Source organism: Cibotium barometz, chromosome 17 (assembly GCF_041138505.1).
Source record: "Cibotium barometz isolate CiBa-2024 chromosome 17, ASM4113850v1, whole genome shotgun sequence".
Taxonomy (NCBI): domain Eukaryota; kingdom Viridiplantae; phylum Streptophyta; class Polypodiopsida; order Cyatheales; family Cibotiaceae; genus Cibotium; species Cibotium barometz.
In genome coordinates this window covers 26,876,916-26,904,530 of record NC_141062.1, presented here as the reverse complement: position 1 = coordinate 26,904,530, position 27,615 = coordinate 26,876,916, and the positions used below count along the sequence as shown (strand labels likewise).

Genomic DNA, 27,615 nt, shown 5'->3' with positions numbered 1-27,615 from the left:
CTTAGTATTTTGAAGACTCAGGCAGTTGAGTTTTCTCACCATGTGAGCGATCTGGAGATGACAGACATGATAGGCCGACTTTGGGAGTTGGCACATTTCTTTGATACCGAGAGTGCGGATGCCTCCGGGATTCGACATTTGGTGGTTCGCATAGTGGCAGACCTAGCACGAGACCCTGGCTATGTATGCATACATGAGGTTTCTCTCTCTAAGCGGGAGGCAGTCACCATGGGACACAGCCCACTGGCGCCTGGTCCGAGACTCTTGCAGCACACTGGGTGGGCAGATTCGTAGCTGCTCGGATGGAGACTACTCTCCATCCAAGCCGCTTGCGAAGGCCCGCCGTATGGCTGAGACAGCCTCCACCTCAGCAGGTCATCCATGAGGATCATCTCATGGAATGTACAGGGCCTGGGCGGCGCACAATATGTACGTTATCGGGGTTGCTTGAGGCAGGAGCTTCAGAGATGCCTGGTTGGGGGCAGTATTGATATTCTGGTGATGCAGGAGCACCATTTGAGTGAGAGCAGGATTCGGAGATATGGTTCGGTGATGCCTGGTAGATGGGACACATTTTAGGTTTTGGCCCCTTGGGTGGGCACGGAGGAGTATCTATGGTCATTGCAGATGTATGGCGGCCGGCCATTGTGGATCGCGGGGTCATTGTGCCTGGTAAAGCACAGTATGTTATTTTGAGGATGCACGATGAGCACTTTGGTGTGCTCAATGTCTATGCGCCCAACCATGCTAGTGCCAGAGCAGAGTTCTGGACCCTTGCTACAGATGCATTGCCCGAGACCGCACATTGGTGTGTCGGGGGAGACTTCAACATGCTTGAGGACCCGGCCGATAGGGTGGAAGGCAGTCATGTTACAGTGCACGGCACGGAGCTTGCAGCTTGGGAGCAATTTTGTATGACACTGCGGATCACTGATGCATGCGGCTTTCTCCCGGTAGATTACCCTGATGAGAGATCAATGACTCTCGTTAAGAAAATATGGATTAGTTTTTCTCGGTCGGATCGCCAGCAGGGAGGAACTAATCTATCACGGATTGATCGCTTCTATGTGGGCGACAGGTTCTTGGAGCGTGGTGGCTCCGTTGGCATTCTCGCTGGCACCTCTTTTTCAGACCATACGCCAGTTATTTTGACACTTGAGGAGAGGACACGGGAGACCAGCTTGCAGTTGAGGATCCCAGAGAGGATACTTACAGATCCCAGTCTTTCTGAGGACATTGAGAGGATATGGCATGATAGCCAGAGCTCTGACCTGGATGCAGCAGGCCAGTGTTGAACGGGAGTTAGAGTTAGAGATTCATGTGGGAGACATACACAGAGAAGCAAGGGAGAGAGAGAGACAGTTGTGGGGATAAGTCAACTCAATAGCATTGAGTGTGTGACTCCCCTATCACACATGTATATTGCACTAGTACACATAGTGCACTTAGTACATTAAAAGTACTAAGTGTACTATGTACTATAACTTATGGGCTTGTACACACTATAAGGGTGGGCATTATGCCTTTACCCCAACAACCTCCCACTTAAAGGCAAGGTGCCCTTAAATGAAGGAAAAGAAAAAAAAAATCAGCATGTACATGATAATATACAAGGCCATATCAAGGCTGAAACTGGCCACATCCAATGCCCATCAAGTGTCTGCAATGAGCAAACCGCTCCGCAGGCAAACTCTTTGTCAACACATCAGCCGGGTTGTCATCCGTATGAATCTTAACAAGCTGAATTTGCTTGTTCTCTATCACCTCTCTGATGAAGTGATACTTCACATCCACATGCTTAGTCTTTGCATGAAAGACAGGGTTCTTTGCCAACTGGATGGCACTCTGACTGTCACAATGCAACAATGGAATATCCCCTGTATAACCCAAATCAACCACTAACCTAGATAGCCATAATGCCTCTTTGCAAGCCTCTGTGGCTGCAATATACTCGGCCTCTGTAGTAGATAAGGCAGTGCACTTCTGCATCCTGGATATCCATGACACAGCACCTCCTGTGAATGTAAACACATGTTACGGTAGTAGACTTCCGGTTATCTGGATGACCGGCATAATCCGAATCCGTGTAGCCATGCACTAATGCATCCTGTTTGCCAAAACAAATGCACATATCATGTGTGCCCTTCAGGTATCTCATGACACCTTTCACTGCTTCCCAATGCTTCTTGCCAGGGTTGGCCATGTATCTAGAAACCACTCCCACTGCAAATGCAATGTCCGGCCTAGTAGCAACCATGGCATACATGAGACTGCCACAAGTTGAAGCATACGGAATCTTGGCCATATCAGCCCTGTCTCTATCCGACTGTGGGCTGTCTATAGCACTGAGTTTCACATATGGAGGCAAAGGAGTACTAGTCTTCTTCCCCCCATCCATATTGAACCTCTGCAAAACTTTGCCAATGTATTCCTTCTGAGACAAATACAACACATGCTGATTTCTGTCCCAAAGTATCCGCATACCCAAAATGTGATTTGCATCACCCAAATCCTTCATATCAAAGGTTTGATGCAGCCTCTTCTTCAAGGCATCCATCTCTTTACGAGATTTCCCGGCAATCAACATATCATCAACATACAAGATGAGGATCAATAGACTGCCATCCAAAGCTTTCTTGGTGTATAAGCAGTGATCTATGTCACTTCTCCTGAATTTCTGGGATTTCATGAATGTATCAAATTTATGATACCATTCCCTTGGTGCCTGTTTGAGCCCATAAAGACTCTTTTTCAGCTTGCATACAAGCTTCTCCTTTCCACTCACTGCATAACCCTCTGGCTGTTGCATGTATATCTCCTCATGGAGATCACCGTGAAGAAAAGCTGTCTTCACATCCATCTGAATCAAGTCCAGATCATCATGTGCAACCAAAGCTAACACAGCTCTAAGTGTGGTCATTTTGACCACTGGAGAGAAGATCTCATCAAAGTCCACACCATATTCCTGCTTGAAGCCCTTAGCCACTAACCTGGCTTTGTATCTTGGCTTTGCATCTGACGCAACTTTGAGCCTGTAAACCCACTTGCATGGCAAAACCTTCTTGCTTTAAGGCAAATACACCAACTTCCATGTTCCATTTTTGTGCAGAGAATCCATCTCTGACTTCATGGCACACTCCCAAAGAGCCTTGTCTGCCCTCTGTAAAGCCTCCTTATAACATGAGGGCTCCCCACAATCAGTGAGCATCAAGTAGTCAACCCCTGGAACAAACCTGTCAGGGGCTCTGGAAGGTCTAGTGGACCTCCGTACCCAATGACCATCATTTGCAGGTTGCTGTCCAGCCTGCATATCACCTATTGGTGGCTCCTGTTCCATGCCATAAGGCTGAAAAATCATGCCCGGTATCTCCTCTAACTGTGGGATATCCATAGGGATATCTTCTGCAATCTCTGGCTGTCCATTTGGACCATTTTCAGCACCATTTAAGGGCTGGTTTTGCTGCTGTAATGGCTGATTTACAGCCCTTTGTTGTTGTCCATGATGTCCATCATCATCAAAGATGACTCTGCTAGGCTCCTGTTGCCTTGCAGGCTCCTTATACATGCATGTTTCATCAAAAATGACATCATTGCTGCGTATAATCTTTCTATTCACGGGATCCCAAAGTCTATACCCCATTTCACCTCTGTCACCATATCCTAGGAATATGCATTTGTGAGACTTAGGATCAAGTTTGGTGCGCATTTCCCTGCGTATGTGCACGTACGCAACGCAACCAAACACTCTCAAGTGCTTGTATAACGGAGGCTTCCCTGTCCATACTTCCTCTGGCACTTTCCCACCAAGCCTCGTGTTAGGTGACCTGTTTATAAGATGAACGGCTGTCATAACATCTTCAGCCCAAAAACCATGAGGTAATGCAGCATGTGACAACATAGAACGGACCTTCTCCTGAATGGTCCTGTTCATCCTCTCTGCTGTCCCCTTTTGTGGAGGATCATAAGGAGTAGAGAGCTCCCTCTTGATGCCTTTAGCATCACAAAAGTCCTGAAACTGTTTGGACATATACTCTCCACCATTGTCGGAACGCAAAGCCTTCAGTGTTTTGCCAGTTTGATTCTCAACAAGAGCAACAAACTTCTCAAACACTGAGAATGTATCACTCTTCAAACGAAGAGGATAAACCCACACCTTGCGTGTGGCATCATCTATAAAAGACACAAAGTATTTTGCCCCTCCCAAAGAAAGCTGAGGCATCTCACATACATCTGTATGCACAAGCTCTAACTGAGCATCTTTCTGTCCAAGAGCTTTCTTGTGGGGGCACTGGAGTTGCCTGCCATATATACAATGCTCACAAAACTGAAAACTTGAAAACTTTAGAGAAGGCAACTAACCCAAACGAGACAATTGCTCCATTCCCTTGACACTCATGTGTCCCAACCGGCTATGCCACATAGAAATTTTCGGCAGCTCGGTTGCATTTACATTAGCATGGTGACAAACACCTGCATGCATGAAATAAAGAGTGTCCACCTTAGAACCTCTGGCAACAACCAGTGAGCCCTTACTAATTTTCCACTTTCCACGACCAAATGTGGTAACATAATCAGCATCATCAAGCTGTCCAATAGAAAGCAGGTTCTTCTTGATCTCAGGCACATGCCTCACATCATGGAGCATAAGCTGTGAGCCATCTGAAAACACAAGCCTCACATCACCTCTGCCAAGAATCTTGCATGCATGGTTATCACCCAAATAAAGTACTCCTTCATTGCCAGCAGTATACCTGACAAACAAGTCTCTGCAACCTGTGACATGAAAGGAGGCACCTGAATCAATGATCCATGAGTGCATACCATGACCATCTCCTGTAAGAAGTGAATGGGCATCAAGTGAAGACGTGAATAGGACCTCATCCTCACTGTCACCTGCATGTGACACATTGATTTCTTCAATCTTGACTCCACTTTTGCCCTTTGGCTTTACATCTTTGGCTTCATCTTTGTCTTTGTCTTTGCCTTTTCCCTTTTCCTTTTGATCATTCTTCCATTTGTAGCATTGCTTTTTGATGTGTCCCTTCTTGCCACAATAATGGCATTCCAAGTCCTTTTTGGAGCGAGACTTGCTCCTTCCCCGTTCTTGGCTTTTACCCCTTTGTTGGGATCTCCTACGTGCATTCATTGCATTGGACTTTCCAACAGAGTTGTTTTTCCTGTTCATCTCTTCTTGAAGAAGAGCACCCTCAACATCTGCATATGACAGCATAGCATTCGAATTGCTAGTGGCTGTCCTGAATGTGTCCCAACTCTCTGGCAAAGTGCATAAGAGAAAAGTGGCTTTGAACTCATCGTCCATTGCCAACTTTTGATTTATAACTTGGCTGACAATACCATTAAACTCATTTAGATGGGCTGTCATAGACGCCCCTTCCTTCATCTGAAGACCTATGAGTTTCTTCAACCAATACACTTTGCTTGAGGCACTTTGCTGGGCATACAGGTCCTGCAATCTCTGCCACATTCCCCAAGCTGTCTTCTCTTCACGAATGCTGAAAAGTAAAGAGTCTGACACAGACAACATGATAGTAGATCTTGCCAGCTCATCCATATCTTCCCACTCTTCAGCAGTAAGAGAAGCGGGCATTACACCCCTTTCTTTGATAGGCTTGTGCTGCTTCTTCTGGAGCAACACATTATAGCACTGGGTTTGCCAAATATCATAGTTATTTGAGCCTTCAAGCTTCTTGATGTGAAGCAGTGAAGAGCTCTCACCTGTGGTTGCCATAGCAATATGCAACCTGTCAATGCCTGACTCCCTGCAAAATGTGCAAACACTGCACCAAAAGCACACAAAGTGCTCACAGTTATTCTCCCAAGCTTTATCTCCCACTGAGGAAGCAGGAATGCAACTTTTCTCCCACTGTATGTGATGAAATCACCAAAATCTGGTTGCTGCAGATTTAGGACAGCACCTTAAATGTGCTCTGTTCCCCTTCGAAAGTACTGTACAGCAGTACTAAGTGCTCACCAATGATGTACCAAACCTGTACCGGCAAGTACAGCAGCTGAAATTGAACCTTTTTCTCACTCAAATCAATGTACAGCCATGCCAAAACTTGCACAAAGCTGTGCCAAATCTGTACCAACAAGTACAGTAGCAATAAATGCTCTCCTGGCTGTCCAAATGAGTGAAAATCAGACTTTTACAGTCCCGAACACTGCATACAACAGTCCCGAACAGAAATTGGGCAAAAGCCCCTTGACTGCAAGCTGATTTCTGAGGATTCAAGCCATAAATGTCTTGCCTGCTGCTTTGCCAAGCTCAACAAGCATAAAATCTTGAAAAGCCCCTTGATTTAAGATCAATTGCTGATCATACATGGTACATTGACGCACATGAAGGCATCCAAAGTCTTCACGATGCTTCCCCCTGGCCACATATACATCCAATACATGAAAGCCCCTTGATTTACAGGCACATTGAGTGCTTGACAGGCATCAACACGTTGCCCAAAGCATCAAATGCGAGTGCCTGCATGCAAATCAATCCAATCGGCACAAAAGCCCCTTGATTTGCATTGCAATTTGCTGCAATTTTGCCCGAATGTGCGATTTCTCACATCATACAGCATGTATGAATGCTTAATTGCACAATTACATCAAAAGCCCCAAATTTCGACATCCAATTTCCTGCAAATTGATCCTGATTGTGACCAATGTCACCCAATTTTGCCAATTTTGCTCAAAATTGAGCAATTCGGCACCTGTACCACCTGCTCAATTGATGATTGTACTTGCTCAATTGCAAATCCCAAAAAAAAAAATTGAAGCAGAATACCTTGTAATTTCTGATTTTTTGTTGCAGGAAAGGGGGGGTTTGCTGATGCTACTGCAAAAAAGGGAGCGTCGATTTTTGCTGTTGATGAGGTGCTGCACACACTGACTGTGTGGATGTTGAAGGTACTGCTGATGCGCCTGCTGCTGTACGGATGATCATCTACTGTGCGACTGCTGTGCACTGACAATCTGGCTGTTGGCTACCTGCGCTGCAGCCTAGGCTTCGCTGGTACACGCACGTTTCTGCCTGGCTGTTGGCTACCTGCGTTGCAGCCTGGGCTTCGCTGGTACACGCACCACAGCTACTCCTCACATGCCTATCTCGCCTTCGTAGGGAGTATGACGCCTTATAGAAGGTGACGTGGAGCTCAGCGCATAGCACGTGTCAAACAGCGAGAAGCTGCCTGCCAGGGATGCCCGCCTGCCTTCGCCTAGTAGCGCTACGCTTTTAGCGACCAACGCCTTGCGTGTTCTGACTCATAGACGTGTTCGCCTGGCTGTTGCGACTGTTTCCACGCCTGAGTATGGACACCCGCCACCTGCTGCGAGCCTACGACTGGCTGTTGGCTACCTGCGCTAGGCAGCTTGAGCTTCTTCCTCATCCCAGATATGCCACCACGGCCTCTGCGCCAGGTGTGGGTTGCTATGCTGCGCTGCCTGTCATGGCAGCTTCTGACACCTGCAAGCTACTCAAGTCCGGCTGTGGGAAATCCTTTGCACCTTTTCCTCCCGGTTGTTGGCTACCTCTCCAGCAACATGGGCCTGCGAAGCTATGAGCACCCTTGAGAACAAAACCCTAAAACCAGGGCTCTGATACCAGTTGAATGGGAGTTAGGGTTAGAGATTCATGTGGGAGACATACACAGAGAAGCAAGGGAGAGAGAGAGTGTTGTGGGGATAAGTCAACTCAATAGCATTGAGTGTGTGACTCCCCTATCACACATGTATATTGCACTAGTACACATAGTGCACTTAGTACATTAAAAGTACTAAGTGTACTATGTACTATAACTTATGGGCTTGTACACACTATAAGGGTGGGCATTATGCCTTTACCCCAACAAGTGTGCCCGGGGACTCATCGAGCTCAGCTCTTTTTTGCACGCTACAGCCTTGACACGGCTGGGAGAGACACGAGAGTGGGAGCGTCGCTTGAGACGTAGCCTTGCTTCGCTCCAGCGTCTTCAGGAGCAACTGCCTACATGTGAGTGGGTGGCGTCCCAGCTGAGCCAGGCACGCCAGGAGGTTAGAGAGGCAGAGGAGCAGAGACATGAGTTCTACTATCATCGCCAGGCCTCTCAGTGGACGCAGCTTGGTGATAGAGTGACTGGGGAGTATTTTGAGATCACCGGACCCCGCCATGCTCGAGCAGGAGTACGCCAGCTCAGGAGGCAGGACGGATCGTTAGCCACTGAGCCCGAGGAGATTAGAGCCATTGCCACTGAGTTCTATAGAGACCTGCTTTCAGCGGAGCCAGCCACGGAGGCACGTGATGCTTGCAGACAGACTGGCCCATGTGCAGAGGAGGGTCACAGATCATATGCGCACAGTTTTGGGTGAGCCCCTTTCAGAGGATGAGCTTGTTGAGGCTTTGAGGGTCCTTCCGCGTCATAGTTGCCCTTGGGAGGACGGATTGACGCCTATCTTTTTTATGCGCTATTGGGATCTTTTGGGGCCAAGCCGCAAGGGCTTTCAGTATGTTTTGGATACTGGGGTGATGCCACAGAGCTTTTCAGAGGGCTTGATCTTTCTTATCCCCAAGGGGGAGGGAGTGTCAGATGATATTCGGCATTGGAGGCCTATTACGATCCTCAATACTGTCTACAAGGTCCTAGCAAAGGACTTGAGTTTGAGGATCCAGCTCTTCCTTGGGGAGTTGATTCATGCTACCCAGACAGGATTCGCCAAGGAGCGCAATATCCTTGACAACATTTTCACCTTCTGGGAGGCGACGGCCCGAGCTAGATTTCTCGGTGAGGACTTGGTCGAGATGCTTCTCGATTTTGAGAAGGCATACGATAGAGTCGATTGGGGTTTCCTAGAGGGCACTATGCTTCGCCTGGGTTTTGAGCCCGACTGGATTCGAGGAGTGGCGGCTCTATACTCCACAGTTCGTAGCCAGGTGTTGATGGCACGAGGACGGGGGCCGAGTTTTGAGTTGACCAGATCAGTCCGTCAGGGATGCCCTCTCGCCCCGTTCCTTTTTCTCTTCTTTGCAGAGGCTATGAGCATGTATTTGACAGCAGAGGAGGTTGGTTTGAGAGGACTCCAGCTCCCAGTCCCCGGGGTGAGGACCTACTCGATTCTGAGGTTGCTGATGACACGGGATTGTTTCTGCATGGCCAGGAGGCCAATCTACAGAGGGCAGAGCAGTCGCTACAGGGTTTTGGTGTGGCTTCGGGAGCATTGATCAATTGGCGCAAGACAGTGGCTTTTTGGATTAGTAGCGCTCCCGCTCCGGCATGGAGCCCAGACCCGGGTTTTAGATGGATTCCTCCTGGCACAGCAGTGCGGTATCTGGGATGCCAGATTGGACTTGATTTGTCACCTGAGCAGCAGATCGCCCCGCTTCTTCTGAGCATTCGGAAGAAGCTTTTATATTGGAGTACAGCTCGGCTATCCTTGGCTGGGAGGGTGGTGGTGACAAATCAGGTGCTTTTAGCGACTATGTGGTACATCATGTCTTGCTGGATCTTCTCGAGCTCTTGCATCAGCCAGGTACAGAGGCTGATCAGGAACTTTCTTTGGTCTGGGCGGGATGGTCAGCCGGCCCGGGCTAAGGTTGCTTGGGCAGTTATTACTCTTCCGCTGGCCCAGGGGGGCTTGGGCATTATAGATCCAGCTGATCAGAGTAGAGCCTTGTTGGGGAAGCTTATTGTTCGGGGGCTGCTTCAGGCGCTGAGCCTTGGAAGGAGCTTCTATTTCAGCGGCTGCAGGCTAGAGCTCCCCGAGCAGGGGGCACTTGGGCACCTGAGATACGGTGGATCTTCATAGAGATGAGGAGGACAAGCCTTAGTAGAGGATGGGAGGACAGATTTGCCTTGAGCATCCTGCGAGCTTGGGAGCTGCTCAGACCGGGGCTTTCTCAGAGACCTCCCACTTGTGATGAGGAGCGGGCCAGACAGCCGCTCATTTGGAGCCCCGCGGCACAGAGCAGGGTCATATGCTGGGTTCTCGGCCTCGTCTAGCCTGGGGACAGTTGGCGGCAGGCCCAGCACGCAGTTTTAGAGATTGGTAGGCCTTTTGCAGTCTCCCGGAGGAGATCCAGGCGGAGAGGCTGAGTCACTTCAGAGGGGGGCTGATTATGAGGGATGACATTCAGGAGGCACTCACTGAGGAGTGATTCACGCCTTTCGAGCCAGCGGCCCCACGGTGGATGGGAGCCTTTACACAGTTGGAGATCCTGATTGCTGTCAGAGCTTGCACTGAGGATGGTAGATGCCTCTACTATGAGATACAGGATGAGGGCAAACTTCAGAGAGTGGAGGCGGAGTCGCCTTTGGTTGCAGAGTGCATCTTTCAGAGGATACGGGTAGTGGCCGCCGCTTCTCAGAAGTGGCATATTGATCCAGACCCTGCAGATGTGGACTCTGATTGGCGCATATGGGCATATGCTGCCCGCCCCTTGGCCCGGCTCCAGTGGGACTCTGGCGAGTACGAGTGGCATGATCCTTATGCATCCCCGGAGGCCACAGAGATCACCTTTTTCCAATACACTATTCGGTTGGGGAGGCATATTTTGACTGCGAGGAGGATGGTCTCTCCAGCTACATCGGAGCATTGGCGGCTACAGGGACTCTCATAGGAGTTCCTGGAGGATTTTTGGACCAGGCTCTGGGCTAGCCGACAGGCACGCAGGATCTCGACTTTCCAGTGGCTGGTTGCCCACAGGGGCTCTGCAGTTGGCACCTGGCTTGTCTACAGTGGCCTTCTGTCGGCCTGCGTCCGATGCGGCCACCTATTGGAGACACAGAGACATTGCCTATGGGATTGTCCACAGGCGCAGCAGATTTGGCTGAGGATGCTGCGCATTTTGGCCCCCCTCTCTCCAGAGGGCATGTATACGTGGGGAGCCGCTGCTTGGTCAACTTCGTCAGGGCCTGCTCTGGGATACGAGACGAAGCAGGACAGCCAGGCCATCAGATTCATAAGGGGCCAGCCTCGCCTTGTTCCTTTACCGGATTTCTCGTCCGCCGGCAAGCTGGACACAGGAGAGGGATCTACAATGGGAGCTCCTCAGCAGCCTCACCATATGGTTCACCTGGAGAGCCCGTTGTTTCAAAGCCTTTGAGGGGAGACTGGCGCCACCAGCAGAGACTGTTCGGGGCATCTACCAGGAGTTGATTCACACCTTGCGAGGATAGTATGACCGCATCCCGGGCGACTCGGATCGAGCGATCTTGCGGCGCCAAGCCTTCCACACCACTTGGCGCAACGGCCCCTTCTATACTCTACACGCGCTGGCACTACACGCCACTTGTTTGGATTTTCCCCCCTCCTATTGTATGATATAGCCTCTCAGTTATTTCTACTGTTATTTGTACTTTTTTGCACCTAGGGAGAGTCTCCCTAGCTGCCTTGATTGGCTCTCTGCTCTGCCTTCTTATGAGCAGGAGAGGGTTTTGTAGCCCAGTGGGCGTTTTTTTATAACTAATGAGAGGATCTTTTCTCGGAAAAAAAAAATCCATGGAAATACTTTCCCATTTATTACCTGGGATTTGCAAAGGATGCAACAACCCAGCCTGTCTAAAGCGTTCAGCTTTATTTGCTTGACAAATTTGACACTTGAGAACATAATCTTCTGCATACCCTTTCATTTTTGGCCAATAAAAAGTGTGTTTCACTAACAATAGTGTCCTGTGTACCCCAGGGTGTCCAGCAGAAGGGGTGTCGTCACACTCCTTAAGAATCTTGGACCTAATGTCCGGGATCTGTGGTACACAAATTTTGTCATTACGGAATAGTAAACCATTCCGAATCATCCACTGGCCTCATGCAGCCTGGATGATAGGCTGTCCAGTCATCAAGTCTTGGTCAATCAATGAGCTCTCGTCCGGATCTTCTGCCAATATGGACCAAAATAACTATCAGTCCTGCAAAGCCCTCTCAATGACTGAAATAAGTCAGTAGAAATCTCGGTGAACGACAAAGTATTCACCTCTCTAATTCGACTAAGCGCATCCGCAACACTATTCATGGACCCTTTACGATAACGAATCTCAAAATCAAAATCTTGCATTAACTCAACCCAACGAGCTTTCCTTTCTCTCAAATCATCCGCATTACACACATACTTGATTGATTGATAATCAGTCAATACCACAAACTTGGAGCCATATAAATAATGTCTCTAAACCTTGAGAGCGTGAATCATAGCATAAAGCTCCTTCTCAAGGGTTGGTCAACGAGATTGAGTGTCGTCTAGCTTTTTACTTTCAAAAGCAACAGGTCTACCATCTTGAAATAAAGGAGCCCCGATGACATAGTCACTGGCATCAGTTTCAAGAACATAAGGCCGACTAGGATCGGGTAATGCTAAGATAGGTGCTTCCTTGACTTTATCTTTCAAAAGTCTAAACGCCATATCCAAATGGTTATTCCAAGGGATAGGCTGATTTGACTTACGTCCACGACCTTTCAACAAGTCGGTCTCGGTAGTGTGAGCTGAGAGTACTCCCGCACAGATTTCCGAAGAAAAACAACAAAACCGAGAAAAGAACGAAGTTGTTTCACTGTTCGTGGTATAGGCCAGTCCAAAACCTTCTGAACTCGGTCATAGTCAATGCTCAATCCATCTCTAGTAATCTTGTGTCCCAAGTAAATGATGTCTGTAAAAAAAAACACACATTTACTTAACTTAGCATATAGTCGATTCTGTCTTAAAATAGATAAGACAATCGTGAGGTGTCTAATATGATCCTCAAGAGTACGACTATGTATCAAAATATCATCCAGAAACACAACCACAAATTTTCCCAGATGTTCACGAAAAAGATCGTTCATTATTTGCTCGAAAGTGACTGGACCATTGGTTAACCCAAAAGGTAATACGAGAAACTCGTAATGGCCATACCTAGTCCGAAAGGGATCTTTTTCCCATCGTTATATGGATGGAATTGAAAATGGACTTACCACTTATGTAGCCAAGTGTCCACTATCTCTTTGGTACGCTCCTTGTGCTCGCCCCCGAACTATTCCGGAGTAATGTTGGGGCCTAAAGTAGAGGCCAAGGTATCCATACCCGAAAGAGTAGATAGGGTAGTGGTCAAAAGAGAGATGGAGTTCTGCAAAGCCTCAATCTGCGCGGCGATTTGTGCCTGACATTCCGAAGAAGTAGCTTCAAGAGCCACTTTAAACTCTTGGAAATCTAATTTTGACACATAATCGTAAAAAAGATCAGCATCGATATCTTCCGTAGCCGGCAAGCCTTCGCGTTCAATAAGGGGCTCCAACTCGGATTCTTGGGTCGACATCTTGAAGAGGGCTAGGTGAGAGAAAAATTAATCTTGCACAAATAAGAGTGCTAGGGAGCTCGAGAGCTTGAGAGCTTGAAAACTTGAGAGATGTGTGGCAAGAAGCCCACTTAAGGGGTTTATATAATCTTCCCCAAAAGCAATCTTGAGCTTTTACTTTTGTGTTATATATATATATATATATATATATATATATATATATATATATATATATATATATATATATATATTCTGGTTTCTTATTTAAAAAAACACTTTTAACACTAAGTGGGGCTTTAAACACTTTTTTTTTTAAGGTTTAATTCATTAAAAAAAACAAAAGCTAGATTCGGCGTTTGAATGCTTTCACTATTTTTTTTTCCCACCCACCTGGATTCGGCGCTGCCTGACGCCTGCGTGGCCTGAAATTTTCACCGCCTGCGTCCTGCTTTGCTACCTACGAAAAACTGTGGCCGCCTGCGCACGGCTGCCGGCCTACGTAGGCCTGGCCGCCTGACTGCCCAGGCTTGGGCGCCCGCCTTCCTAGGCTTAGGCGCCTACCTATACGTATGCCCACAACAGTCGGCAGCACCAACCTGTACCCGGCCAGCAACACGCGACCAGCAGCACCCGGCCAGCATCCGACTGCGCATACACAGCCAGCGAACTTCTCTCTCTTCCTCTCTCTCTCTCTCTCTCTCTTACCAACAAAAGCCGCCATGCTTTTTTCTTTTTTCTTTTTTCTCTCTCAACAGTTCATACGACTGCAAAACACATCTAACCTTCTTCATGTTAAACAAATCAAGCCTTCCTAGACCACCATCTCCATCATCACGGGTTTCTTCGATGAAAAAAGCACATACTAATCTGAAAAATTAGCAGTATGCATAAACAAAACAGCAAGCTTCTTGAACACATACCTATCTTCGACCTCATCATCTCTACCTACCGACTTGCTCGTTCACGAGGCATGCTCTGATACCACTATCAAATCCCCATCGGATCTCCTCGTGGAACGCTCCTGGTACAAGACTCAAAACCTGCAAACAAACAAAACAAACAAGAAGGGGGTGCAAGCCTGACTCACCTCCCAACCTCAACAGCCATGGGCAAGCCCACAAGACTTGGCTGTCCCCACCGAGCCACAAGCTGAGCTAACTAGATGGACGTACCGACCAATCTCTACCTCGTGACCTCCCATACCGCCACGAAGCTACCTTCGCGGGCCTCGAGAGTGCTGCCGGCCTCGGCTGCATGAAGCAGGTGCACGTCTGCACTAGATCCAAGCTCCAGACCATAGAGCTCTCACAAATCATGCGAGACTCTATATGACTAATGACTAACCTTGGCCACCCTTTTATAGGCTCTTGGCCAGTCATCGAGCGTCCACACTTGGGCGCCCGCCCATCCATACTTGGGTGCCTGCTCGTTAGTCTTGTCACGTGCATCCCGCACTTGGATGCCACGTAGACATTTCTGTACAGAAGGTGCAGGACCTGGGATGGTGAACTGGTCCCATGTGAGCCCAGTCCGGGATGAGTCAGCCAGGGATCCATCTCAGTTGTCCGAGGTCACGTGTGCATTGTCCTGCACAGGAGTCTAAGGTCAGGTGTGCACTGTCCTGCACATGAAACAGTGCCAGTCCGCGCTCTGAGTCTCCCTCTGGAATGATGTAAGTGATTCTGTGTATCTGGTATGGTACCGGATGCCAGATCACTAAGTAGTTAGTTAGGGTTTGCCTTTAGAACAAGGGGCCAGCCCATAGGGCTACCCCGGGTCTTTGTGTGGGCATGGGGATAGTGTGGAACCACCCCCATGAGGGCCAGGAAGGCCCTGGCTGAACCCACCAGCCATGGAGGGGCTGTAGGACAGCCCTAGGGGCAGGCCAGGGGTAGCCGACTGATTATCCAGCCATGGGAGGGGTATAGGGCAAGTATGGGGCAGCCCATACATGCTGCCCAGCCCCCAAACAGCCTAGAAAAGGTGCCCAAACTTGACTTAAAAGCAGGCGCCTGATGTCCAGCCAGCCAGGAAGAGATGCGCATACTTTATGGGATTTTTTCCAGCATTTAATGGGATTTTTCCAGCATTTAATGCTGGATTTACAATCATGGGACAGAATATTGCTGGCCACCTGGATTTACAGCTGGCCGACTGCCCTTTATGGAGTAGTATAAATAGGGAGCCCACAATCCCATTGTTTCATCTCATTTTTCACCTAGAGCTCAAGCAAATCAAGGGCTAGATAAGCCAAGGGAATTGCTAAGCAAAGGGGTGGAGAACTGAAGGTCAAGGGCAGGGATTTTCCAGCCAAGAAAAGGTCCAAGATTGCTGTATTTTCTTTCAGATTTCTATCATTCTAATAAAGCAAATACACCATCCGTGGTGGGGGCCCTACACAGGGTAATTGGGACCCAATACTGTGTACTCTCCACCTCTTCCTCTCTCTCTCTATTTTCTGCACTTCTCCTTTCAGTTTGTGCGTTAATTTCCGTCGCCCGCGAAAAGAGTGCTGAATTCTGAGTATTGAAGTTATCGATTCTTCTCCGAAGCTTCCGCATATTACAAGTCTGTCCCTAACTCAGCTCGCCAATCTGCCTGCCTAGCTCCAAGCTTCCCCAAACCTCGAAGCTAGTCTTGTGTGCGTGTAGCACACGGTAGATACACACTGTGCACATGACAGTTAGGGCAGTAATTAGAGCATCAAGAGCAGTAGCATCATTATCATCAGTAAGAGCATCAGCATCATTACCATCAGTATCATCATCATCAGCATAAGAGGGCATTGGAACCCAGTAGGCAGCCATCAGGAGCTTTCAGCAAGCAGTCGGCAGCCCATGCAGCCAGTCGGGCTAGTGTCAATGTGAAGGCCAGCACAAGGGGCAGTATTGAAGGAAAGCGCAGCATTTATCAGAATATATAATGATTATTTGTCCAAGCAGCAGGCCAACAGCAACAGCAGCTGCCGACCAGCACCTCAATCATATATATAAGCATTACCCATCATTTGCATCATCATATTCAGCATTCAGCATATTCAGAAGTAGCATTCAGCATCTAGCATGTAGAAGGGGCCAGAGGTCAACCCTTTGGGGGTAGACCAAGGGCCTAAATTATGTACAGACTTTCATGTCACCTTTTTTAACCATACGAATAAAGAAAACCCTGACACCAACTATCTCTCTCTTGTTCTCTCATGCAACATATTGCGCCTTGGACAATCCCATAGGGAATGCCGCTGAAACTCGAGAGAATGTCCACATCTAGAACAGAGAGCTGGCCGACCAACTGTCAGTCAGGTGCCCACTACCAAGCTCCTGTGAGCTATCTGCCAAAGGAAAAGAGTAATCTTCCTTGGCCAGAAGCTGTCCCACAGCTGCTTCCGAAAATCACGATGGAAATGCATGGGGATGCCCTGAGTCTGCCAGTGTAGTTATGCCGACTGGTGTACTATCAACCTCTCGCATTTGAATCCTGTAGCCCAAACGGACTGTGTACTCAAAGAAGGGGATGTCAGGGCATCCGTGGGGGCATAGGGATCATGCCACTGCCACTCACCAGGAGTCCACTGTAGCCGCATCAGCGGCCAGCCCTCCCATAACCATAATCTCCATAATCTCTCTCTGGCCACTTTCGCCAAGAGTGGGTCAACGTGCCTATCTATGGTCATGGAACCCGATCACTCTCACCCTCTGTAAGTGCAGCTGTTGAGGTCTTATGTCGGGCGCGCGCGGAGGGGGGGGGAGGATCAGTTCAATCTGCCGTGTGGCCCTATAGCGCGAGTCATGAGGGTGCCTCCCTCTGCACCATGGGCTGCCATCAGGATATCATGTCTGGTAAAAAACCCTACCCACTCAAGGGGGAGGCGGGTCCTGGACCAGTGCGCAACCACTCAGGAGGGAGGGAGGGATTCACACACATACATAGGGACACACATACATGAATCCCAACACATGAGGACATGTGTCGAGAGGCAGATCAGCCATTACGGCTCCTTTCGCTAGAGCACATCTGGAGCACATGAGTGTGGACCTTACAGCCATTCATAGTATCATTGGATGTAATTTATTATCACACAAGTTATGCACCTCCATAGCTGCTCAGAAAGTATCAAATCCTGGCTGTCACTCAAAGAGGCTAAATATTCTATCAACTCACTACATGCTGGGAAATAGGCACCCGTTTACTTGTATGAGCATATATTAGTTTTAAGTAACTAGAAAGCACAAGATAGCAAAAACCCTACAGTAGCCAATCTAGGGTATATCCTTGTAAACACTATCAAACAACTCTGGGGCAAGGCCCTGTAAAAGCAAACATGACGTATGAAGAACAGGATTCATGACATAAATTCATAGTGTTGTTCCCTGGCCAGCACCATCATATGCCAGGTTGCAGTCAACATGTTACTTACTCTACACAACAGTTTTCAATGTTCATGATAGAAAATTGCAGGGACTATGTATCATACCTTTCAAAGATGTAGAATGCAGCACATCTTGAACTCGCTACAATCCATAAAACAAACCACAAAAGAAAAGTAGGTGTCAAGAATCTGCAAAAATTTGATGGCAATTCACACCAGCTGATTCACGTCTGTTCTGTGTACAGTACATTTGCAATCGAGTAAATAGATTTTCATTTTAGCAGGTGCACTGAAAATGGAAGACGCAATGCTCCTCTTGCTATGCCCACCGTGTATTCCAAAGGTATCTCAGTATTACTTGTTTATTCGACTGGTGTAGAACACAAGAGTCTAGGGTTGGGGCGAACATGAACAAGACAGCTTGTATAAAAGACAGTGTCTCAAAATTTCATTAATTTACTTCAAGTACACAACAGAGAAATAAGACCATATAGTTCACAAATAACACACGCAAATATATGCATGCAGTGCACTGCATAGGGACCAAGATTGGGCTCCCCTCTCCCCTTCCCCTTTCCATTTAGGAGTACTTTATTTCTTTGCTTGGTGTCTCATGTCTTTTCGTGTATTTCCTTACTCAACAGAGAAATAAGACCATATAGTTCACAAATAATTTATTTCTTTGCTTGGTGTCTCATGTCTTTTCGTGTATTTCCTAAGACTTCTGAATTATTGTATGCAAACCCCACTAATGGAAGATACTTCTCCCAAGCTTTCTTTAATCATGTGCACAAGATTTCAGAAAATCTCAAGTACTAGAGCTTGCAATCTCACTCTCACCATTCATTTAAAGGTGGCCTGCCAAAGAAAACTCTAGTTTGGTTGTCCAAAATCTTAAATAGAGCTCTTCAAAAGTGAGTGGCGTGATATCTTGATGGCATGAATCATTCCTAGACATTCCTTCCCATAGATTCCACAAGTGATCTCTGCAGCTTGCAACTATCTACTTTCATGGTCTATCACGGCCCACATGTCCTTCCTGATTCAGAGAAACTTCAACACAATCACCACAAAGAGAAGAACAAAGACACAAAGCCTGGGCCCCGAGATCAAGCTAGCAAGCAAAGAGTGAGTTTGTCCAAGGATTTGAAGGAATCCTATCAAGAAAGGCAGATGCTTCAAGTGTAGTTGCAAGGTTCAGAAGTACACTAAATGCCCAGCGCAAATTGTGCATAGCATTCTGCTATGTGTAGTACTGCTTTCAATTTATGGTCATGAAGAATTGATTGCTTGCTTTTGTCTGCAAATTCACGATTTATTGAATAATTCAGATCTTTCATGAGGGTGAATAATTCAGATCTTTCGTGAGGACAAACCTACCACAGATAGGATGAATTATACCACAACTTTCTGCTAAACCAACAAAGTTAACATACACTCAAAGCAAATGAGATCAACCATGGTTTATGACTTACAAGGTCCTATAGAGACTTCTTCCACTTTAGATATGGTGGTTGCCACTAAAGTCAGCAAACACACTTGAATGCCATCCCATGGTTTGATCTGGAGTTCTTTTAGTTTATGAAGGGAAGGCAACAAAAACTAAATAGAATACTGCAGGTAAAGTACATAGAGAAGAGTGTCCACCTATGTGTTTCTTGTGTGTATGGGTGTATCGTTGCTAAGGGGGCAAGCTTGAGGGTGGCAAACGGGCACCCACTAGTCCCTCGTATGGCGTCCACGCCCAGTCAGACAGCATTACTTGTTCTTTGTCAACACTTCCCTTTAGCTTGAGAAGCTTTGGAATCTTATCAGGAGCTTAGTTTTTCTTTTTTTTCATGAGGAGATGAAAAACTAAGTGCTAAAAGGAAACATAGAGAAACAAAACCACAAGATTGCTCCACTTCAAAGCCTCCAAAGATTCCAATCCTCATGTTGTGTAAAGATAATATAAATTACTATGTATGTTTTTACACAATACTCAATACCAGCACTGCCTTCTCATTTTGTTCCTTGTTTATGAATACTGAAAGTATAATTCCACGCTTCACAATGGAGAAGAAAAAGATTACATGGAGGAGAAAGAGCCCATCAGTAATTAGAACATGAAAAATTACATGGAGAAAGAGCCTATCAGTAATTAGAAAATGAAAAGTACTATGTGTGTTTTTACACAATACCCAAAACGAGCAGTGCCTTCTCATTTTGTTCCTTGTGTATTGAAAATACAGTTCCACACTTCTCAGTAAAGAAGAAAAAGATTACATGGAGAAAGACCCCATCAGTAATTAAGTATAGGCTCCAATTGTTTTAAAAGTCCAACACTACAAAGCTATCCTGGGCTTAGCACCAACAACAGTGTTAACACCCACACACCCATAAACCCATATAATGGTACTGATATAAAAGCACCATTGACATTGGCAACAGGAACAAAAATATGAGCATTTCCATTAGCATTTCAATTGACACATCTTGACAAAACATGCCAATATCCCTCAATGTCAAAGAAAGGATCGCAAGAAAAGAAGCTTCAACTGGCAAAATACTTACTCGTAGAAGTCCATCGTGTTCAGTAGAGCTTTCGTTTGCTGAAAGTCGCATGGCTGCTACTTTCTTATCGACTTGTTCAGAGGTAAAAGCTACAAAACACATTTGAGACCAACAAAGAAGTCAGCTCAAACAACCAACAAAAAATCTGGCTCAAAACAGCTGGTATAGTTTTAACACAGTTGAAATTGCATGCAACATCATCTACTGCATCAGGATAATGCACAAACGGGGTTTACACAAGTGGTAAGGGGATTGCACATGTAAATTGTGCAAATTGTTACATGCAACACACATTTGGGTGCCACATGGCATATTAATCACCATTATGTACCAATTTGGGGTTAATGATGTGCATTGCGCCCCATTCTAAGCCTTGGTCCATGGACACGTCAAGCGAGTCATCATCAGGTTAGGCTTGGGCAGATCCAGATTTTAATGCGCGAATCATGTTATGTCCTAAACTGCACTGTGTCCAGTATTAATGTAAGCCCATCGGGGCATGCCGCGACAAATTCAACCACTTGTCCAAGAGATAAAGATAGAGAGAGAGGGGAGAGAGAGAAGGGTATAGGGAACTTGCACAGTACACCACACTGAGCGGGGAACAGGCCCCGCCCCCTTTCAGGAATTTATTTAGGAAAACAATCCACGGGCACAATGGCCAGGATCAATACAACAATGAATACAAAAGCAAACAAATATGCCGATGTAGCTTAGCTCAGGATGGTCCCTAACATATTTGGGTGTTTTATGTTGAAAGGGATAGTAAGTTGACATGGCTATTGAGAGACTCTCTTGGTGGAAGAACCAAAACTTGCATAATTGCAACTGTCTCTCCATCTGTTCATTGTCTTGAAGAAACTATGAGTACTTTGGACTATGCTCAACGAGCTAATAGCATTAAGAACAAGCCAGAGGTGTGGATCCTCTGTGATATGCTGTCTGTTTTGTCTGTCTTTGCCGTGGAGTTTGACTCCTTAGCTTGATTGTTTCAGGTAAACCAAAAACTGATGAAGACAACTCTCATCAAAGAGCTTTATGGTGAGATTGAGCGACTCAAGGCAGGTAAACACAATTATCTAAGCCCAGACATCCTCTTTCATTTCTTCCTCCGTTAAGTCATCAGTTTGAGGCTTTCTTAGATGATGATCTGCAAACTAAACAGACAAATGCAATCTTCAAAAAAATTACGAAGCTTCTTGGGGGGGGGGGGGAATCTACTTGCAGAGTTACATGCTGCGCGTGAAAAAAATGGGGTCTACATTCAAGTTGATGTCGATGTCGAGGCACATCACCATGGGGATGACCCACAAGAATCTCTCACCGGGCTAGTAACAGATCCAAAATCCAAATCCAAGTCCAAAATCTGGTATCAAGTCCCTTGCCGAAAGGCTGAAATGTACACGTGGCAACGCCGGCAACTGGGGGCGGTGCTACTTGCGCTGCTAAGTGGCAAGGAGCACCACAAGGCAGCAGGGCCGGTGGCGCAACCGGCGGACCTGGGCGGCGGAGGCTGGTGCAGGCGACTATCCACAATGGCGATGGCGACGATTGGTGGCAAGGAGATGATGAAGACGATGGTGATGATAACCTTGCTGTTCACAACCTTGATGCCAAAAGAGAGGCTCAAGGTTCCTTTTTATACTTGGGGAGAGCCCCACTTTTTACCAAAAAAAGCTCTACCCAAGCTTTTTGCTTTGCTTTACTATTTTAATAATAATCAAATATTTCTCATCTTTTGCCTAAGTTCTTGAATTATTGCTTTTCTAGCTTCAGGGCCTTGCTTTTTGGACCTAGAGCTGCTTTTAGCTTTTTGATCCGGCTTAGTCTCCTCTTTCCAATGCTACCTTAGCTCACGGTCAACTTAGTTTGACTCTTTGTTTTTCCTACTTTTTGTCCAAAACTGGTGCTTTTTCCTGAGCCAACTTCATGATCCATGTTCCCATGCTTTCATGACCCTGTCCATGTTTCCGGGCATGTGTTCCATCATGTGAAATAGAACTAGGAGGGCTAAATAGTTACATTCCCTCCCTCTATATCGCAGTTGTCCTCAACTGCAACAGCAGACTGCAAGTGTTCCAAGCACATCAATATGTTCCATGTATATCCATGTGTTCCAAATACATTAAGTACATCCATATGTTTCAAATATTTCCCAGTACTAGTCCTGTAGGGTGAGCTTGTGCATCTGGTCGTTCCCCATATTTGTGGTGTCGTCTCCTCATCTGGCAACATCTCTATGCCTTCTCTTTGACCAATGTCTTTGTTCTTGACGGTACGTCTTCATGGCCTGTCACATGTGTTAGATAAAATAAATGCATACTTAGACAGAAGCTAGTCAACAAACAAGTATGCATTATTTGCATCTACTAGGTATTCCAAGTACTGGCCAGGTAGTGTGGAGCCAATGACTATCAAATGCCATAAATCTAAGCATTGCCCATACATCAAAAACAGCACACAAAGTCAAAGAAATTCAAACATACATCAGTATGTAGTGAACAAGTAATGATCCTCCTGTTCATGGATTGTCCTGTCGTACTCAGCTATATGGCTCCCAAGGGAAACCGCTCAAACTATCGCTCAAGGCCATCTCGTCACTAGGACCGCCCGAGAGTTCATCAATAATCATTTGGGCCATCTGGTCACACTGACCGCCGGACTATGAAATCCAATACAAACATCTGAGCCATCTGGTCTCAATGACTGCCCGACAGTGAAATCCAATACAGTCATCTCGACCATTTGGTCGCAATGACCCCCCGACTGTGAAGTCCAAGATATCTGACATCATTGCCATTCAACGGGTCATCTAGTATCGTTGCCTCCCATATATAAATCTTGCTCCTTGGGCTATTGGGCATCATTGCTGTCACCATTTGGCCAACCAATTGGTCCACCCGTGCTTTCTCATTATGTATGTACATTGGACTGGCGTCCATGGCAATTGCATATGCCAGGGATTGATGTCATTCATGTGATACTGTGGACTTGGCTTTCTGTTGGGCCTTGTGCCTGTGTGTACATGCCCAGAAATGCCTTGAGGATTAGTGTTCCATTGGGTCTGGTACCTCGTGTACTTGCTTGGAGCATGTCCATTTTGGTATAGTTTCGTGAACAAGGATTGTCATACCAATTCTACAATGCATAGCATCTTTATGTGCTTGCTTGCAATTGAAATTGCATGTTGTTTTCATGCTTGCCTGACCAATGTGTAGTTCCGAGTAGGGGGACGCCCGCCCGTGAACCGTGTGTGTGCAACTGTCTGTTGACATGGTTATGTGGCATGTGACAAGTGGTAAGTATTGGTCATAGACCTAGCCTTAGGAATTAGCACTAATTTATAAGTGAGTGTGTACACACTTCATTAAATTTTGGGCGACCAAAACTCACTTATAAGTTATGGCCAGCCCTCTGTTCGCACACACTGATGTCCCGAGATGGACAATACTAATGCCCACCGCCCAAACCTTATCCCCTTTGTACAAAGGGAGCAACCAGCCATGTGTCCGTTTAGCTTGCACCACAATGCACTTGTCCTCTCTACTTGACACCTAGAGTGGACAACTCACCATCTCTCTTCCCTCTCTCTCTAGAAGTAGGCACCCCCTTCATGAGACCTCTTTGGCTGTATTTTCTGCACTTTCTCCTTCCCAACTCCATGATCAAGCTTGCTAGTGTGTTTTCCAAGCTTCCAAGAGTGTTTCCAGGCGGTGTTCACTCTCCCACACACTCCCAATGACTGAAATTCAGCAAAACAGCTCTTATTTTGCTGTAATTTCTGGTCTTTTATATATATATATACCTAGATGAAATTCAGCAAAACAGCTCTTATTTTGCTGTAATTTTTTGTCTTTTAGTTGAAAACCCTAATTTCAGCCTTCCTTTCTCAAGTTGAACCATAGAGGAAGCTTTCCTAGGGTTCCCTTCATCCTCTTGAAGACTTTTGTTACGAAGGATCGCGACAAATCGAAGATTTCAACACTCCAAACCCTTCCATCACGAAGACTTCCGCTATCATCGCAATTGGTAAACTTTGATGCTTAAATATGGAAGCAAGTAGCAAGTAGCAAGTAGCAGGAGGGAGAAACCGGACTCCATGATCACATACCCTATGTAGTATTCTCTTGTCCTACGTGCTCTCTTGCAGATTGTTGCTACCATGTGTTGGTGGAACAATAGAGAGCAGATGGTAAGGAACATGGGCATTTGAGAGGGTAGTGTGAGTTGCAAGTCTACACCAACAACCACATTGTTTGCAATACTATATTCATATGCATTGGAATGGAAATCTGGTCAAAAATGCCCATGACACTATATACTTGATTCTCCCAAGATCAATATACTTTATTTGAGAGAGGGGCCAGTCGTTCCGGCTCATTGTGCGTCTCTTGTTAATTCAGCAAATTACTTCTTGTATTGAGCATGTTGTCCATTAAATCTTGGTATATTTAAGTGTATTGATTAGCTTTGTGTTCAACCAAGTTACAGTTTTGCCACCCAAACTAGAGCATATCCAAGTAATCATTATATAAGCAGAATAATGATCAATTCCAATCCAATATATATATATACAATGAAGAGGGCTAGAGGTACAATCCCTCTCTCTTGAATCTGTCTTGATCGCAAGATGTCTATATACCTATACTTCAAATATATTTGAACCAACCACTTCCTCATAAACTCAAAGTATATCTCGATATTCTTTGAAGTACTTTTTCTATTCAGAAAAATTGTGTATCCGGTTTTTCTCTGAATCTGGATCCTCCAGTCCAAACGCCTTATGGCCTGTTCCAGCCACCTTGAAACCCGATGGGGACCAGGAACAATATACAACGGGGACCCGTAACAATATACAGACACTTCAAATGCCACTAAAGATATGAAAACACTTCGGAAATAACCATAAACAATATCAAAACACAGCACTAAGCTTGAACAGCCGGCCCCTCATAGGAACTGCTTTATTCCAATGAGTAAACACATTCATATAAACCAAGGTACGGTGCAGTCTTGCACCAGATATTCCACAAAGCTCAGCAAACACTTGCTCCTCAAAGATCCGGGGTACTAATCAACACCACAACTAGTGCAAATCAACTCTTGAACAACAGCCTGGTACGGTGCCAAATCCAGCCACGAAATCTGTGCCAAAACAACCCCCAGAACGGAGCCTCAAATCTGCCCCACAAGAGCTCTCAAATCAGTCCCTGATGTCTCCAAAATAATCCCAGAAAAGCTCTCAAATCACTGTCCCAGATTCCTCCAAAAATAGCCCTTGAACCGATGGCGAGGAGAGAGTGGTGAAGAGAGAGGAGGGCTGTTGTACGGACAGCACGAGAGGAAAACCTACTGGTTGCTGTACCATTGTACAGCCAACGAATCTAAGAGGAGGAGAAGCTGCCCAATTGCCGTACCACTGTACGGCCTATGCTAGAAAGAGACAAAAAGGGTGCCCTGCTGCTATAATATACAGCCTGTACAGAGAGGAGGAGGACTGCCCAGCTGCTGTCGGCTGTATGGCCAACGCATGGGGGAGAGGAGAAACTGCCCAACTTACTGTCCACCGTACAGGCAGCACAAGGGGGAGAGGAAAAGCACTACTGTCCACCTGTACGGCCAATGCAAGGGGAAGAGAGAGCTGCCCGGCCTGCTGTCCAGAGTCCACCTCTACAGTCAGCATAGAGAGAGAGAGAGAGAGAGAGAGAACCAGCTGTACGGTCTACGCAAGAAAGAGGAAAAGGTTGCCCGTCTCTATGTGTGTCTGATGCGCATCACTCCTCCTTTTTATAGAGTCGGCCAGCCCCAAATATAGTTGTGCTTTTTCCCCTTTTTGCCAAAAGTGGCTGATGGGCCAAAAATGCCAGTTTTTTTGCTCCACTAGCACTATTTTTTAAGTGCTTTTTCCCCCTTTTTGGTCAAATATAAGGGATGTGCCAAAAATATCGGTTTTATGCTTTTCACAAGTTTGATGGCCAAGTTTGTTATAGGTGCCTCCTTCTGTCCATATTTGCATGCCCAAAATAATAATAAGCCCAGTCAGTCTTTAGTGATGTGTGAACACACCATCTTAAAAATGTTGTAAGTCACTTTATATGCTAAAGATCCCATGCTGTTTCTGCTCAGAAGCCCTCTTTCAGGCCAAACTTTGCCAATAAATGCTCCAGCTTTCTTTTGTGGAAAATCCCCATTTGCACAAACACTGTTCAAGACTGGTGAGAGGACCAAATTGGTGACATCCACTCAGTCTTATAAGACAGTTGTCCATAGCTGTATAAGCATGATACCACTGAAATATCCTTCAAATATAGCAGATCCACAGTCCATTAGTAGTATTACATAATTCCAAATCCACAGAAACAAGAGCCAATTGTGTCCCAAATATTCATAAATCCATAAGCCGCTTTTCTAAATGTTCAGGGATGTTGAATTCTTCCCAAAACATGGGTACGAAGTGAGCACCAGGGTTGCTAGTCTTGAGAAAAATCAAACCATGTTAGGTTGCATCTGCCATACATGTACTGTCATGTCAAGCTGTACAAGCCACACATGTTCTTTCATGTCAGGGTTCATAAGCCACAAATGTTCTGTCATGTCAAGCCTCACAAGCCATACATGTTCTGTCATGTCAAGCCTCAAAAGCCACTGTCATGTCAAGCCTCACAAGCCGTACATGTTCTGTCATGTCAAGCCTCAGAAGCCACGCATGTTCTCTTGCCATGCCAATGGGCTCACACCAGAGTCCTTCCTAGGGATCCATCCCATGCAAAAGACAAACTCCTGTTAAGATGTCAGTGGGTTCACACCGGAGTCCTTTTCCAGGGAACCATCCACATACATGCAAAAGGAATGTGCCATGGCATGATTGATGTGAGAAATTCTTCTCCGCAAATCCGCCAAAACAAGCACATGTTCAAACAAACCAGGAAAGCTCAACTGGCACTCTGTTGTCCAAGACAGCCCTGCATATCTTCGACCAACCATATGAGCGCAAAATACCTGCCTTGTTGGCTTCAAAACAACTCATAGACTAGAATCAGCCAATCCATGATATTAATAAATAATTCATAGTTTTGTAACCGCATATGCAACATATTCTAGCATCCCATACCACTAGAATACTCCCCATATGAGATCCTTGTGTAGGCGACAATTCTAGCATCCCATGGGCCATATTGCTAGGAGCCTCCCACACACAAAACCAAAACCATCAACTATTCATCAAAACCATAGAGAAGCCTTTTCCACATTCAAAATGTTTTCCAACCCCTTTCAAAAAAATAACTTTCATAAAACACATCTCAAGATAGCCATGAGAAACATTCTCCACTTGCGTCAGCAAGGGAGTTCAACATGTACAAAATTCCAAATATTGGCAAAAAGTATTATACTTAGCTTTTCTTTGCCAGGTTCGTCGTGAAGCCAAAGTAAATATCTCCTCAG

The 27,615-nt window shown here is 46.2% G+C and overlaps 1 protein-coding gene across 1 annotated transcript in view; it reads right to left on the bottom strand.

The window, feature by feature from the left end:
• Positions 1-27,615, bottom strand: part of LOC147629838 (mitochondrial import inner membrane translocase subunit TIM50-like) — a 103,132-nt gene that overhangs the window by 20,384 nt on the left and 55,133 nt on the right. The window contains exons 2-3 of the mRNA XM_086811367.1: positions 20,173-20,261; positions 17,725-17,761 (exon numbers count right to left, since the gene is read on the bottom strand). Of these exons, the coding sequence (XP_086667493.1) occupies positions 17,725-17,761; positions 20,173-20,261 (126 nt within the window). The remainder of the gene's footprint in view (positions 1-17,724; positions 17,762-20,172; positions 20,262-27,615) is intronic.